At 38.1% G+C, this 13,615-nt stretch overlaps 1 protein-coding gene across 6 annotated transcripts in view; it reads left to right on the forward strand.

The window, feature by feature from the left end:
* The window catches only part of PTPRZ1 (protein tyrosine phosphatase receptor type Z1), a 135,950-nt gene extending 122,688 nt beyond the window's left edge, over window positions 1-13,262 (forward strand). For 3 of the 6 annotated variants that reach the window (XM_042018123.1, XM_042018124.1, XM_042018127.1), the window contains 14 exons: window positions 200-282; window positions 1,002-1,136; window positions 2,404-2,538; window positions 3,520-3,683; window positions 4,410-4,493; window positions 5,925-6,060; window positions 7,019-7,165; window positions 7,793-7,886; window positions 8,133-8,206; window positions 9,163-9,291; window positions 10,449-10,595; window positions 10,891-11,033; window positions 11,585-11,720; window positions 12,232-13,262. In XM_042018123.1, the coding sequence (XP_041874057.1) occupies window positions 200-282; window positions 1,002-1,136; window positions 2,404-2,538; window positions 3,520-3,683; window positions 4,410-4,493; window positions 5,925-6,060; window positions 7,019-7,165; window positions 7,793-7,886; window positions 8,133-8,206; window positions 9,163-9,291; window positions 10,449-10,595; window positions 10,891-11,033; window positions 11,585-11,720; window positions 12,232-12,372 (1,748 nt within the window). In that variant the 3' untranslated portion in view covers window positions 12,373-13,262. The remainder of the gene's footprint in view (window positions 1-199; window positions 283-1,001; window positions 1,137-2,403; window positions 2,539-3,519; window positions 3,684-4,409; window positions 4,494-5,924; window positions 6,061-7,018; window positions 7,166-7,792; window positions 7,887-8,132; window positions 8,207-9,162; window positions 9,292-10,448; window positions 10,596-10,890; window positions 11,034-11,584; window positions 11,721-12,231) is intronic. The other 3 variants (XM_042018125.1, XM_042018128.1, XM_042018129.1) reach the window with 1 other exon arrangement.
* Window positions 13,263-13,615: the final 353 nt, after the last annotated feature.

The raw sequence follows: 13,615 nt of genomic DNA on the forward strand, positions 1-13,615 counted from the left end.
GAATCCCTTCAAACTTTGGAGTCATTACTTTATTTTTCTGCAAATTAGAATTTTGAATCTGATTCATACCTAAGGAAAGGATGTTGGCATATGTGATTGTATTGGTCTTATGCATTGTAAAAATACACCTCATTATTTTTACAAGAAAGAATATATTTCTTACCAAAAATTGCTTATTTTCTCCCTTGTTTTACTGCAGATGATCATACTAGGGTTAAATTAGCCCAGCTTGCAGAAAAGGATGGAAAACTGACTGATTACATTAACGCCAACTATGTCGATGTAAGTGCCTTTTCCTGTCTACTGGCCTATTGATCTGTCAGTCTTTTCTGTAAAAAAAAATATGAATGGACATGAATAGGTTTAATGCAAAAGAAGTATCACAATATTACAGATTTTGTTAAAAAAACTTTCGTGGTCTAAGTTAAGCCTACGAAGTTAAAGCAAAGGTAAAATGCCAATTCTTTCTTGGAATCCATCTTCATATTGTAGCAACTGCAGCTTAATGAAGGGCATTTTTTAAGAAAAAATATCCTGTCACATCTGAGTCATTTTAGAGGTATATCTCATCTGAGTGGTTAATTCTCCCCTCTGAGGTAATCTCATGAGAGGAAGAGTCTATTTAGCTGAGAGCCTCACCAAGGCACCATTACCGGTTTTCATTACATAGTTATTTACACATGAGTGATCATGATTCATTTTTTAAACCACTTCTGTAACACATCTCATAATCCCTATCATATCAATGTTCTTCCTGAACACGGGCATTTGAACATACATATCCTATTTGCTGGAATGATAAATATTGACATAACAGTTGTATTCATATGTTATCTGATACCACAGGGTTTCTGCAATTTCAATAGTTAAAAACATAAAAGTGCTTAAAAGGTTTTCAAAGTCTTTAAAAATAAATACATTAAATGTCATGTACACCTCCCAACCTCCTTTTGCTCATGGACAGTGATTTGACAAGTGTCATTTCTTATATTTCAATTTAGGGCTACAACAAGCCAAAAGCCTACATTGCAGCTCAAGGGCCACTAAAATCAACAGCAGAAGATTTCTGGAGAATGATATGGGAACATAACGTAGAAGTTATTGTGATGATAACTAATCTCATTGAGAAAGGAAGGGTATGAGTACCTTTGTCTGTTTTTTATTTCTCTGATGTTGGTAGATCTACCTGTAGCAAACTCCTGTCTTTTAAAAATCCGGTTTTGTCATTTATTGAACAAAAATCAATAGTTTGTAGTAGTTGCTTGTACTAGGACTGGCTACAGAAGTATAAAGTTGAGGATTTGTAGAATGAAACTAAAGAAAATATTCAATAAGTCTTGAAAATACCATGTTCTAACCACAAAAAAAATCTTACCCTGAAAAAAAGACTTCTTCTATATAATAGAAGTGGACAGACTGTGGACCTTGTGCCACATTCTGCTACCAGTCTGCTTGCCATCATGCTCTTTGTCAGGGTTGCCTTTGACCATGGAAAGAACATATTTCAGGTGAACTTTTCTGGATATTCACTGTCTGCTCCCTGTTAACATCCTGTACTCACAGTTCCTTTCCTACTACATGACTAGACACACATTTGTCCAGTGAGACAAAAAGAGGTCAAACCCCATCACAGGGTGTGTGTTTCTCTGATTATGTGGTGCGAGTATACATGTACCCTGGGGTCACATGAGGACACATTGCATCACACTTGCTGCACACTGGCAGCAGTGCCTAAAATGAATGTAAATCTTACCATACAACCTAAAAAGCATCTCTCAGATGATACAGACACAGCAATTGCAGATGAGGGCTGCCCTAGGAGTACCACTTCATTCATAACACCATGCTATAAACAAACACTCTTCTAATACTCTTAGAGAAGGCTATATGACTACCCAGCCAAAAGGCTGGACTACCCAGCTATATGACACCCAGCCAAAAGAATGTACAGCTCTCTGCTGTACATTCTAGCCATACACAGGCTCACTCATACCCTGGCTACCAGTTATAAATATTCTCTGCCCATACTATAAACTAATCAAAAGCCACTTACAATTCTACTAACTTGGATGTATTCCTATTTTTCCTATAGATCGTGTTGTTTTCTTTAGTTTTTAGAGTGTCTATAGAATGGAAAGTTCCACAACATTAGACCCCTTCAACTCTGATAGTATGATTTAAACCTCTTTTTTGGAGTATTCCAAATGAAGAGCATCTTTGCACAGCCAAAATAACTGTTACTTGTTCTCCTGCACAGGAGATCATGTCTATTTATAAACTGGGTATATTGACAGTCGCTGTACAGTTTTGTGCTTTACTATGCTCTTAAATTTGAATATTTTGGCTTACTAGTTTGACATTTTAGGAGGTTTTTTCCTCTATTTTTTATTTTCTTTTTAACAGAGAAAATGTGACCAGTACTGGCCTGCCGAAGGTAGTGAAGAATATGGGAACTTCTTGGTTACTCAGAAGAGTGTTCATGTACTTGCCTATTACACTGTGAGGAATTTTACTCTTAGAAACACCAAGATCAAAAAGGTTTGTAGCATCCTGAAAACAGAGGTGGGCAAAAGGAAGAGTTAAAAGATGCTCAGAATATTTTTAAGGCAGTTGACAACTCTTTCTGCTGTATATGTAAAGCTGAATCCTGTAGGTCTCAGCCAGCCAAGATGCTTGTCAACTTCAGTTAATTTGACCAGATGAATAAACTCAGAAAACTGTAGGACCATCAGAGAAAAAGCACTGACCACATTGGAGAGCTGACGTGGATTTTGCCTGCCTGGGTAGCAGGACGATACATTTTCAGAAAGAGAGCAACTTGAAGAAAACATGGTATGAGTTAAATTATCCACCTCAGCTCTCCATTTTCCTTTCTAAAGACAGGTGAATCCACACTTACTTTATTGTAACCAGAACCAGCATGCTCTCTCAGCAGGGTGATGTTAGTTACTTTGAGGAGGATTCTGAAAACTTAATTTATTCCAGCCACATAAATGTCCGAGACATCTAGTCTCTCACCCTCCCTGCATAATTAATACATAACGTGCAGCATTTACTCTCAATTAATTTATTCTGCCTATTTTAGGAATGAATCTTTGAATGAGATTACCTGCTTTCTGAAGGAATCCCTGCCTCTGAGTTGCCATGGAGGAAGGGAGCTTAGAAAAGCAGCCTAGACAAGGCTACTTACCTTGTAGACCACTAAAGCTGGGTGAGATGAATCCTACTCTTTCTGTTCACTCAACAGAGGAGCAGAGTGGCAGGAAGAGCTGGTGACTCTTGAGAGCAGTTGTAATATGTTATCTCTCCAGTGCTTGTAGTCTTTCTCTATGGCTTCCTAAGAGACAGTGTCAGGTCATTTTTCCACTCAGTGGGCAACCTGGTGAGACAGAAGCACTGGCCCTTGCCCTTCTCTTTGAAGGCTGGAATATTCAGAGCCAGTTCAACAGCTATTAGGTACAGAAAGAAAATAAAGGAAGATATGGGCTGCTTACATGTGGAATTATGTTTCTGTTGCAGGGTTCCCAGAAGGGGAGGTCTAGTGGACGCATAGTGACTCAGTACCATTATACCCAGTGGCCTGACATGGGTGTTCCAGAATACACACTGCCCGTTCTCACCTTTGTGCGGAAGGCATCGCATGTGAAGCGCCACGCTGTTGGGCCTGTTGTGGTTCATTGCAGGTGTGGTTTTTAGTCCTGTAAGGTTCACTCCACTTTTGTTTTGCAGAAAAAAATAATTTCTCGGTGGGTTAAGCAAAATTTCACTCTCGCATTTAACAATTCCTGATGGAATAAGATTAATTTCTTAGCTGATATTCTAATCTGATATTTCTCTCCTTCGTAAGGCCAACTAATCAACTGTCTGTGCCACTTCTGTAAATCCGTCAATCTCCATAAACAAGATGATGCTGCTCTGCACTATGTTCTTTTTCTTTTTTTGCAAAAGTGCTTTTACTTCTTTTTTTTTTCCCACATTTCTGTACTGCTCTCCTGAATGCTATGAGCTTACCAGATACATGTGTGGGGATAAATGTTTCATTTCTGTAAATATATCATTAGGATGCTTTTGGCTCATGCTTTCTTTGGTGCAGGGATACTCTGTAATCCTAAGAGGACCTCTGTGCACAAGAGAAGACTCACTCTATTCCTGGCTGAACTACAACTCTGCTGTTTTTAACATTACTCTGGGCTCTAGCAATCATTTGCAACGGAGGAGCATTCTGGGGACCGGTTGAGGTCTGCATGTGCCGCAGTGTGCAGGCAGGTGTTCTGTCAGTGCTCACTAAAACTGGCAGTTCAGGGAAAATTGGTTAAAAAGGGCTTGTAGGACCTGGAATGACTTCACAATGCCCATGAAGGACTGGGTTGTTGTAAAATATATAAGCAGGTTCTGGTTTTCCGCTGTAGTACCTCACCTTTGATGGAACATTTGGAAAGAGAACCTCCTCATGAATTCTGTCCTTCTGGAGCTGACTCTGAGAAAGCGAACAGGTAAAGTCACCTCACAAATGCTGCAAATGAAGATATTTTATTTGTGGGATGATCTAATCTGACTGACATCTGTTTTTAGCTTGGAAAATGAAAATGCCGTATCTTATTGTTCTGCTGCTATTTACATCCTGCCTGTTCTTGGGAAATTCAAAATGTCAAGCCTGAGATTGCTGAGATATCAGCAATACATTAGGAGTCAATTCAGTTGAGTTTTTAAAAAGTGAGTAGTGGTAAGTCATGTGGCTTCAGTCAGACCTCTCCCTTGGGTCATAGGTATTAACTCACCTCTGTCTGTAGGCAGTTTTGTACATTTTTTAGCTAACCTGACCCCATGCACTATGGAATTTCAAAGGAATCATGTTGGAAATGTAACTTTTATTTATATTTACAGGCTATATGGAAGACACAAATGATGAGATGTATGAAACTTATTTTAGCTATTTTTATTTGGTACTTTTCATGTTTTTTCTTTCATAACAAGTACAGATGGCGTCTGGTAATCTTTGGACTTCTTTGTGTCTAACAGGGTGTTAACAACCTGGACCTTTGAATTTCATATCATACTTATTTAGACAGTTTATTACAGCAATCTAAGCTCACACTACCTATGCTCTGTGCCCTCTCTGTGGCAGAAATGAGATGACTGAATTAGCATGTATGGACTGAGCTGGATCTGCCCAGAGGGGACCATGCAGGCCCAGCACGGTGCTGCTCTCAAGTTACATGTACATACACATAATGTTCCTTCATATCTTAGAGGGGAATTACAAGTGACTATTTTATAAAAGAAATTTTTTCTTTAATTTTGTGATACAACTGGTTTTATACTACATTAATCAGAGTTCATAACAGGAATGAGCTGATTAACCCTTACTTCTCCATTTTCTATTTTTAAAAAGGTTTTCAACAATTGCTTGCCATCTTAGCTTTGTTTAAAGAGTGTTAAGCTTTTTTCTCTTACAGATATACTCTCAAGAGTTCTGCCATTTCCTGGGGTTTATCTTTGAAATCTCCTATAATGTAGTGGGTGGAATAATGCAACTTTTGCTTTAAAGTGCCGTTTTGACATAGAGGAATTTGAACACATTAAGTGTGCCCAAATGCTGACATATACCACCTTTTCTAGATATACTTGGCAAAGTATCCTAAGGAGTATCAGAAGCCTGAAAATGGCAGACCTGCAGGAAACCCCTTAGTTCTATTTCAGCCAATAGTTTAAAAATCATTTGAGAAAATAGTGTTTAGGTCTATTCTTGCACAAAGAAAAAGATTACTATCGGCCTCAAACCTTTAGCAAAGTATATTGTATAATAAATTCATTTGCAGAGGGAAATATTACCTATGCAGCAGTTTGTTGAAAAAACTGTGTATGGAACAGTTCTTTCCATTAGCGTTTTACTTCAGGCTCAAGACTGTTTTTTTGTTTTATAGTGCTGGTGTTGGAAGGACAGGCACATACATAGTGTTAGACAGCATGCTACAGCAAATTCAGCATGAAGGGACAGTCAACATATTTGGATTCTTAAAACACATACGTACCCAAAGGAACTACTTGGTGCAGACTGAGGTAAGAATAAAATATAAATAGCATGAGACTATTACAAACTATTTCTGATTGCAGGAGGAGAGATGATGCAGTGCTCTTTTTGGCACCACCAGACAGACAGAAACGAGTCACCAGACTGGGTGGGATTTTCCCTTTTGCTTGCCTTGGTTTTATAGAGACATCCTTCTAGGCATGCTTAGAGCAGTGCACTAGAAATTACCTTTCTGTGGGCTCTTGTCTGTTTATTAAGGAGGACTCAGAAGGAAGCCTGTATAAATCATGTTTCCCACAGTAGGGCTTTCTTGGCAGGACTTGTATTTTTGTCACGGAGCTTTTTGAGGAAGCACCATTATCAGGTGTTCAGATCTTCACTGAACCTCATCAAACAGTTTATATTAGGCAATAAAATATGGGGAAAAAAGCTGTTTCAGACAGAAAATTAGATATAGATGCTTTAAACTGAAGATTATATATAAAATATTGAAAGACCAAGAGAAAACAGTAAGGGCAACAGCAGGGCATTTGAAAGTCTATTTCAGGTTTCAGGAACAGGTGTTTAGATTCCCCAGTGCCTTTCAACAGAAAAGAAGTTAATCAACAGCTAGGGCACTTGTTCCAAAGGATATGAGGGAGAAAATAGAGGATAGCAGTAAGAACTAGAGGCAGGACTGGCTTGAAAATTTGACTTAAGGCTGTGCTTGCATTTTTAACTCTATTCTGTTAATGTGAGATATCACAAGTAGTGAGGATTTGGTATTATATCATATATATATGTGTATGTATGTATTGCAAGTATAATTGTCAATTGTGCTTGTAAATGCGTACTGTCACTGCAGAGGGACAGCCTTTGTTGTAGAAGATCACATTTGAGAAAACCTCTGAAAAAATACTGACCACATCAGAAGTGGCAGCTTAACCAGAGGTATCTAGGGGAATCTGAAAATCATGAGAGCTCAGAGGTTTGGTTTTGTTTTCCTAGGAGCAATACATCTTCATTCATGATGCACTGGTCGAAGCAATACTCAGTAAAGAAACAGAAGTCCTTGAGACTCACATTCATGCCTATGTTAATGCTCTTTTGATACCTGGACCAACAGGAAAGACCAGACTGGAGAAACAATTCAAGGTGAGCTCTCTGAGATAGTAGTGTGAAAATCTTTAGGTTTTAAGCCCTGAATGACTTAAAAGTATCTCAACATAACTTTCATCAGCTTTCTCTACCTAAAATTTAACTGCTGAGCCTAAATTCAGATTAAACATACTGAACGAATGCAGTCAGTTGGGACAAAAGAATTATTTTCATATTCTTAAACAAGGGATCCAGCAAAAAAAATCCACAAAAAAGAGATCATGAGAAATAGGACAGTAAATAGATTTTGGAAACTCTTAACTGCATGCCTTTGAAGAAAGATCTCAAAGGTAAAAATGTCTGGAAAGATACTATTCTGGCAAATACATCATGAACTATATTGATCAATCAGTGTACTCCCCTCAGTGTACAGCACTGGCTAGATGACAGACTTCACCTTCAAAGATATGCTTATTGATCTAGGATTCAAGAATAATTTGAACTGCTAAGAACAGTGAAGAAAAAATATTCTGGTGACTTGCTAAGTAGTTTAGACAGATAACTAGATAACTACAGTTAAGGGAGACAGCAAACCTGCAATATATGCACCCTTCTGTTTAATGCAGCTTATGAAGGAATGGCTTTTCTACAGTTACCTGACTTTTTTTAACTTCATTGTTTCAGTTGCTGAGCCAGTCTAACACACAGCAGTGTGATTATTCGACTGCACTCAAACAGTGTAACAGAGAAAAGAACCGAACCTCATCTATCATTCCTGGTAAGCTTGATCAAATCCTCATCAAGAACTGAAGGCATCTGCATTGGTTTGGAGCAATGTTTTGTAAAGTATTTGTAGTGAAGAAGTGCTTTAAGAATTATGCACAGGAAAATAAAATAGATGGCTGGATAGCACTTTATTCTGATTGATAGAGCTCAGGGTTATCATTACTGTGAGATGTGAGATAATTGTTATAGTATTATAAGAGTCATTGCAACATGTTTATGAATTCATAATTTTTTACAGTGGAAAGATCTAGAGTGGGTATCTCATCACTATCTGGTGAAGGCACAGACTACATCAATGCTTCCTATATTATGGTAAGTCAGTTAATATACTGGTGAAAAACAATGCACAGCTGTTTCCAGAGCTGCCATGCAGCCGAGTTAGGGTGGCACAATCCTGATTTTGAAAGCTGCTTTCTTCCATTATTCACTCTGCCTGAAATAGTTACTTCCCCCAGGAAGTACTATTACCATTATTACTGGTCTTAAATTTGGTAAAAGTGCATTGCATTTTAACAATCTGTAGAAACATAAATCACATCATAGTTTCAAAAACTGTTAAAGCTAAATGCCACTTACGGGAAGATCTTTTGAGATGAACTGTGTTAAATAACTAGTTAGTTTTCAATGTCTGTACTGTGGTTTGCCTTCCTACCTGCTCATCCTATAGAGCTTTTGCAACTGGCATAGCCTTGGATACCACAGTTCATCAGCTTTCCATTATCTTTTTGCTCTCTGGGTTTTGTTCAACTCTTTCCCCCTTCAATAGCTGAGAGGGAGGAGTAAATGCCTCCTGGACATTCAGGAAAGAAATGGGAAAGCTCTCTGCCATGATATGTGTACGTGATCTTTCAGGTACATTACTGCATAGGCACTCTCTTTTCTGGTAGGAGTTTGATCTGAGATATCTGTGTAAATTAAGAAACTGATTGGGATTTTTGCAGCTCTTTCAAGTATTCTTTTATTTGGTTCAGGTAGTCAGTCATTTTTATTATGAGTTGCCTCTTTGAGTCTTCTCTGATCTCTTTTGTCCTTTTTTTATCATTTTTTTTTTAAGTTTCAAAAATTGTTTCAGTGTAATTGAATTTATTCTTTTCCCATGGAAAATACTTCCATGGAAGTTTTATATTTTTCTAATATTTGCAGGAAACTAAAGAAGGAACAAGTGTGCAATGTATTTTCTAGGTTCTTGCGTTGTCCACTAGAAGCTTCCTTTAAGCATTAATACTTGGGTAGCAATTCTGAGTCTGTCTTTTTTTTTTTTTTTGTAGGGTTATTATCAAAGTAATGAATTCATTATTACTCAGCATCCCTTACTACACACTATCAAGGATTTCTGGAGAATGATATGGGACCATAACGCCCAGTTAATAGTCATGCTTCCTGATAGCCAGAATATGGTGAGTTCTGTGTCTGATTGTTATGGGTTTATGTATGAATTTTATTAGTATTACCATTTTGAAATATGCAGGATATGAGAAAATATCTTGCATTCTACAAAACACAGTTAAAAATTAATAACACCAAACTGAGTGTAAAATCCCCAAGTCATCTAGCAGAAATCTAGAAATCCTTGTCTAGACAGATTGTGATTGGATTGAAAAAGTATTAAATCAGTCCTGTACAATTTATAAAAGGAGCCAAACAGCACAACTAACCATTATGCAAGGTTAGGTTTTGCTCCACAACTTAGTTGTAATATGGCTTCTTAGCCATTATTAGGTAAGGGCAGAAGTGTGAGGTTGTTTCTCGCAGGACAGCAGCTGGTGGGACCTGGGCAGGGCCAGGACCACCAGCGGCCAAGCATTTCTCACATGTGAAAGAAGCCCTTGGGGTGCACAAGTGGCCAGGAGCACTGCCAGCAGGGTGGGCACACAGGGCATGGGGCAGCAGTTCCTGCAGAAGGGTGGGCAGGAAGGGCACTGAAGGGCTGCCAGCTTGACCAGGGAGCAGTAGCACGCACCCAGCAGACAGCCATGGCCTCTCTGCACTCTGCATCCACCACAACCGGAACCCACCCCAATTTCCCTGAAACACACACAACAGGCAGACAGGATACATGACAAGGAGCATTCCCTATCCATCTGACCATTTTGGTTATTCAAACTATTAGAGGATTTTCTTTAAAAAGCCCATCTCTCTTTGTTTCTGTTGTCAAACAGAAAGGATGCTTCCATGAGAACCTTTTTCTGCACTTTCAGATAAACCCAGGACCACACATACATTACAACACACCAGTTAAGTTTATCCTGTGACCATGGACTATGCGCAGCACAGCACAGCCTGAAGGCCAGGCTGGATGTGTGGCACAAGGTAGCACTGCAGGTTCCTTGCTGTATGGGTCAACAGGGTACATTGGTCTTCTGGTCAGGATCACTGCAGAGGTGTTTGAAAACCATCATTTTGCCATTGTTAAACCACTCAAAATTTGATTTGTCAATTTAAATCTAGATGGCTGGATTGATTATATACGTGACACATTATTTATTATATTAGATTTTGTGTTGTAAGAGCTCAACATTACTTACTTTTATGACTTCATTTTTTTTTCCTGGAGGCTGAAGATGAATTTGTGTACTGGCCAAACAAAGATGAGCCTATAAACTGTGAGAGTTTCAAAGTCACTATGATTGCTGAAGAATACAAATGTCTGTCTAACGAGGAGAAGCTCATAATCCAAGACTTCATTTTAGAAGCTACACAGGTAACACTGTCATAAATGTGACTCAGGACTTGATTTGTTAAAGGTAATGCCCACATCTTCTTACATTTTTGATGTTAAATGACGGATAAAAAATCCATACTCTAGAAACATCCATGGAGGGAGTAACGTCTATAAGGTAATATGATGACAAAGGGAATAGTCCAACCTCCACTGCAGTGGGGTTCTGCATCTGGAGACTGGAGCTGGAACAAGGTGACGGAAAAGAATAAAGAAAGTCAATCTTTTACAAAATTGACTTACGGAAGTTTTTGTTTGGTTTTTTTTAATCATTTAGGATGACTATGTACTTGAAGTGAGGCATTTTCAGTGTCCAAAATGGCCAAATCCTGATAGTCCTATTAGTAAAACCTTTGAACTGATCAGCATCATCAAAGAGGAAGCTTCCAACCGTGATGGGCCCATGATTGTACATGATGAGTAAGAACTGCACTTTTCTGTTTGTTTTGATGCTTTTCTGTAGAACCATCCTTTCACTGAGTAAAAGCTGCTGAAACGAGGCACAGTCTGCACTTAACAATAGTGGTAATGCTTCTGTTCCAGCTGCATCAACAAGAGAAACATTTTTATTTTATCATACTTCATTTCAGTTTTATCATTTTGATACTCTGGATGGTTATCAGATAGGTCACTGGAGAGGAAATCAGTTAAGACTCCATTGTCTTTTACTGAAAGAATTAACAGTTTAGATGAGGCACCTTGCCCTTCTCCAGCTGTCCAATAATGGCAAAAAATAACAAAATCTTGAAACACTGAAGGTCCCAAGGCCTTCAGGATTTGGTTAGTAGAGGGTTGTAGAGAAATAACTCTAAGAAGCTGTAGCCAGGTGCCGTGAAAGTTGTTTTAAGCCAGTGCTGGGCAGACCAGCATGACAGAAATTCATCTTACCAGTTTGCCCCAGAATTTGTAATTTCTCCAGCTGTAAAACCTGACCCAGTTTCTAGAGCTTTGTTTTGTTTTACTTTACAAAGGCATGGAGGGGTGACAGCAGGCACTTTCTGTGCATTAACAACTCTGATGCATCAACTGGAAAATGAGAATTCAGTGGATGTTTACCACGTAGCAAAGATGATAAATCTGATGAGGCCTGGAGTCTTTACCGACATTGTAAGTAATAATGTGCACCTTTTTTTCCTATGTGTGACATTATTAGCATGCTTGGATCCTAGGGCAACATTACTGAACTATTCACATCTTAATTTCTGCATGAATTAATGAAAATTGTCTTCCAGGGGTGCTGTAGAAAAAGAAATCTTCTGGATTCTGGAAAGAATTCAGATGAAGAAAAAGAAGAAGAAAAAAGCCAGCAGACAAATAACAACCCTAATCCTGTCCCCAAATTTGCAATTGAATTTAACAAGGATCAGATTCAGCATGTATTTCTTTTAAAATACAGCTTTCTATCCTACCTGTACTGTGGTCCCTAATGACATGCTTTACATTGTATACAGGGGGAGCCATTAGTCAGAAAATAATAAAGCTGCTAAGTAATGCAATAAATCCTGGAGCACAGTAGATTAACAGACTGACACATCAGCTGTTAATTAATTTTGAGTAACAGTGTCACAAAATAACTCTTTCTGCCAACATCCTGAGTGTATTCTCTTTTCTTCTCCAGGAACAGTACCAGTTTCTCTACAAAGCTATTCTCAGCCTTGTCAGCACAAGACAAGAAGAAAACCCCTCAGCATCTATGGACAGTAATGGCTCAGCTTTACCTGATGGAAATGCAGCTGAAAGTTTAGAATCTTTAGTTTAATTAACACATCAGATTAAACATAAACATCACTGCATCACACCAATCACACCTGGAGTTTTACCATTATTATTTTCAGTTTTATACCTTGGGTGGGAAAAATCTATCCAGTCAGTATATATATAATCAGATCCCAACCATTGGTCAAACCAAGTTATTTCTGTTATATATGACTTTACTGTGGAACTTTTATCATCAACAATGCGTGCCTTTTCTCGAAAGATTTATTGTAATACGTTGTTACATCTGGACTAACTTGATTGACTTTTACAGTGTTTCTAATAATTGAATTGTGGTATTTTTTTCAGTATTAGTTTTTTTGATTTATCTGGCTTTACTTTTAACTTAAAATTACCATATTTATAGGTGTTAGGGAATCCTCAATTACAAACATGTCATGGGTTTAGTATTTGGTTTATTTGCTGTATTTATAACAATTTACATTTGCTAGAAATGCAACTTTTAATATAGTAGAATGTAAATAAAATCCTGCTCTACATAACATTCAACATTTTAAGACTCCAATTAGACATTTAGAATAGTAATCTGATACTTACTGTAAATACTGCTACTTCTGTAGTGATCCATGGACCAAATTTATATTTATAATTGTAGATTTTTATATTTTACTACAGAGTCAGTTTTCTAGTTCTGTGTAATTGCCTTGTTAAAATGATGTAGTCAGTATGGTTTTATTTTAACAAAGACTTCTGATATATAACTGTGCATCTTAAGCAATTTACCTTCATATAGCTGCATGTGATTTTAACTTTTGTGGGAACTAGAAATCATTTGTTTTGAAATGAAAAGTTTTTATGAGAATAACACTGTACTTGGCATTGTTAAATTGTTTTTACCCTGGTATTGCAAAAATAAATATAAATATTCCAGTCTGTGCTTAGTATTCTTCCACATACAGTATACAGTCTTCACTGCCATGCAGGAGAGCTTTTACTTACAAGAGCAAGGACTTAAGGCTGATCTGCAAACAGCTGCTCTTCCCATGGAATCTGCAAGTTCAGGAGACACTTATAGAAAACTTTTCTGTTTTTTAATCTCTGCTCCACTCCTACCCGTACCTATAGCGTCCACATTAGCTCCTTTTTTAGTGTCTCCTCCCACATCTTGCAGTCTGGTCACCCACGGGTTAATGGGCTGTTGCAGGTGTCCCAATTGCCTTAGCTGGCCCCTCCCAAGACACCTCCCTTCTGGCTTGGCTTCAGATCATTGATTTGGCTGCTGAGCT

The sequence above is a fragment of the Corvus kubaryi genome, unplaced genomic scaffold (genome assembly GCF_017639235.1).
Source record: "Corvus kubaryi isolate FWS band 111438036 unplaced genomic scaffold, C.kubaryi_AGA036_p1.0 137, whole genome shotgun sequence".
Lineage (NCBI taxonomy): Eukaryota > Metazoa > Chordata > Aves > Passeriformes > Corvidae > Corvus > Corvus kubaryi.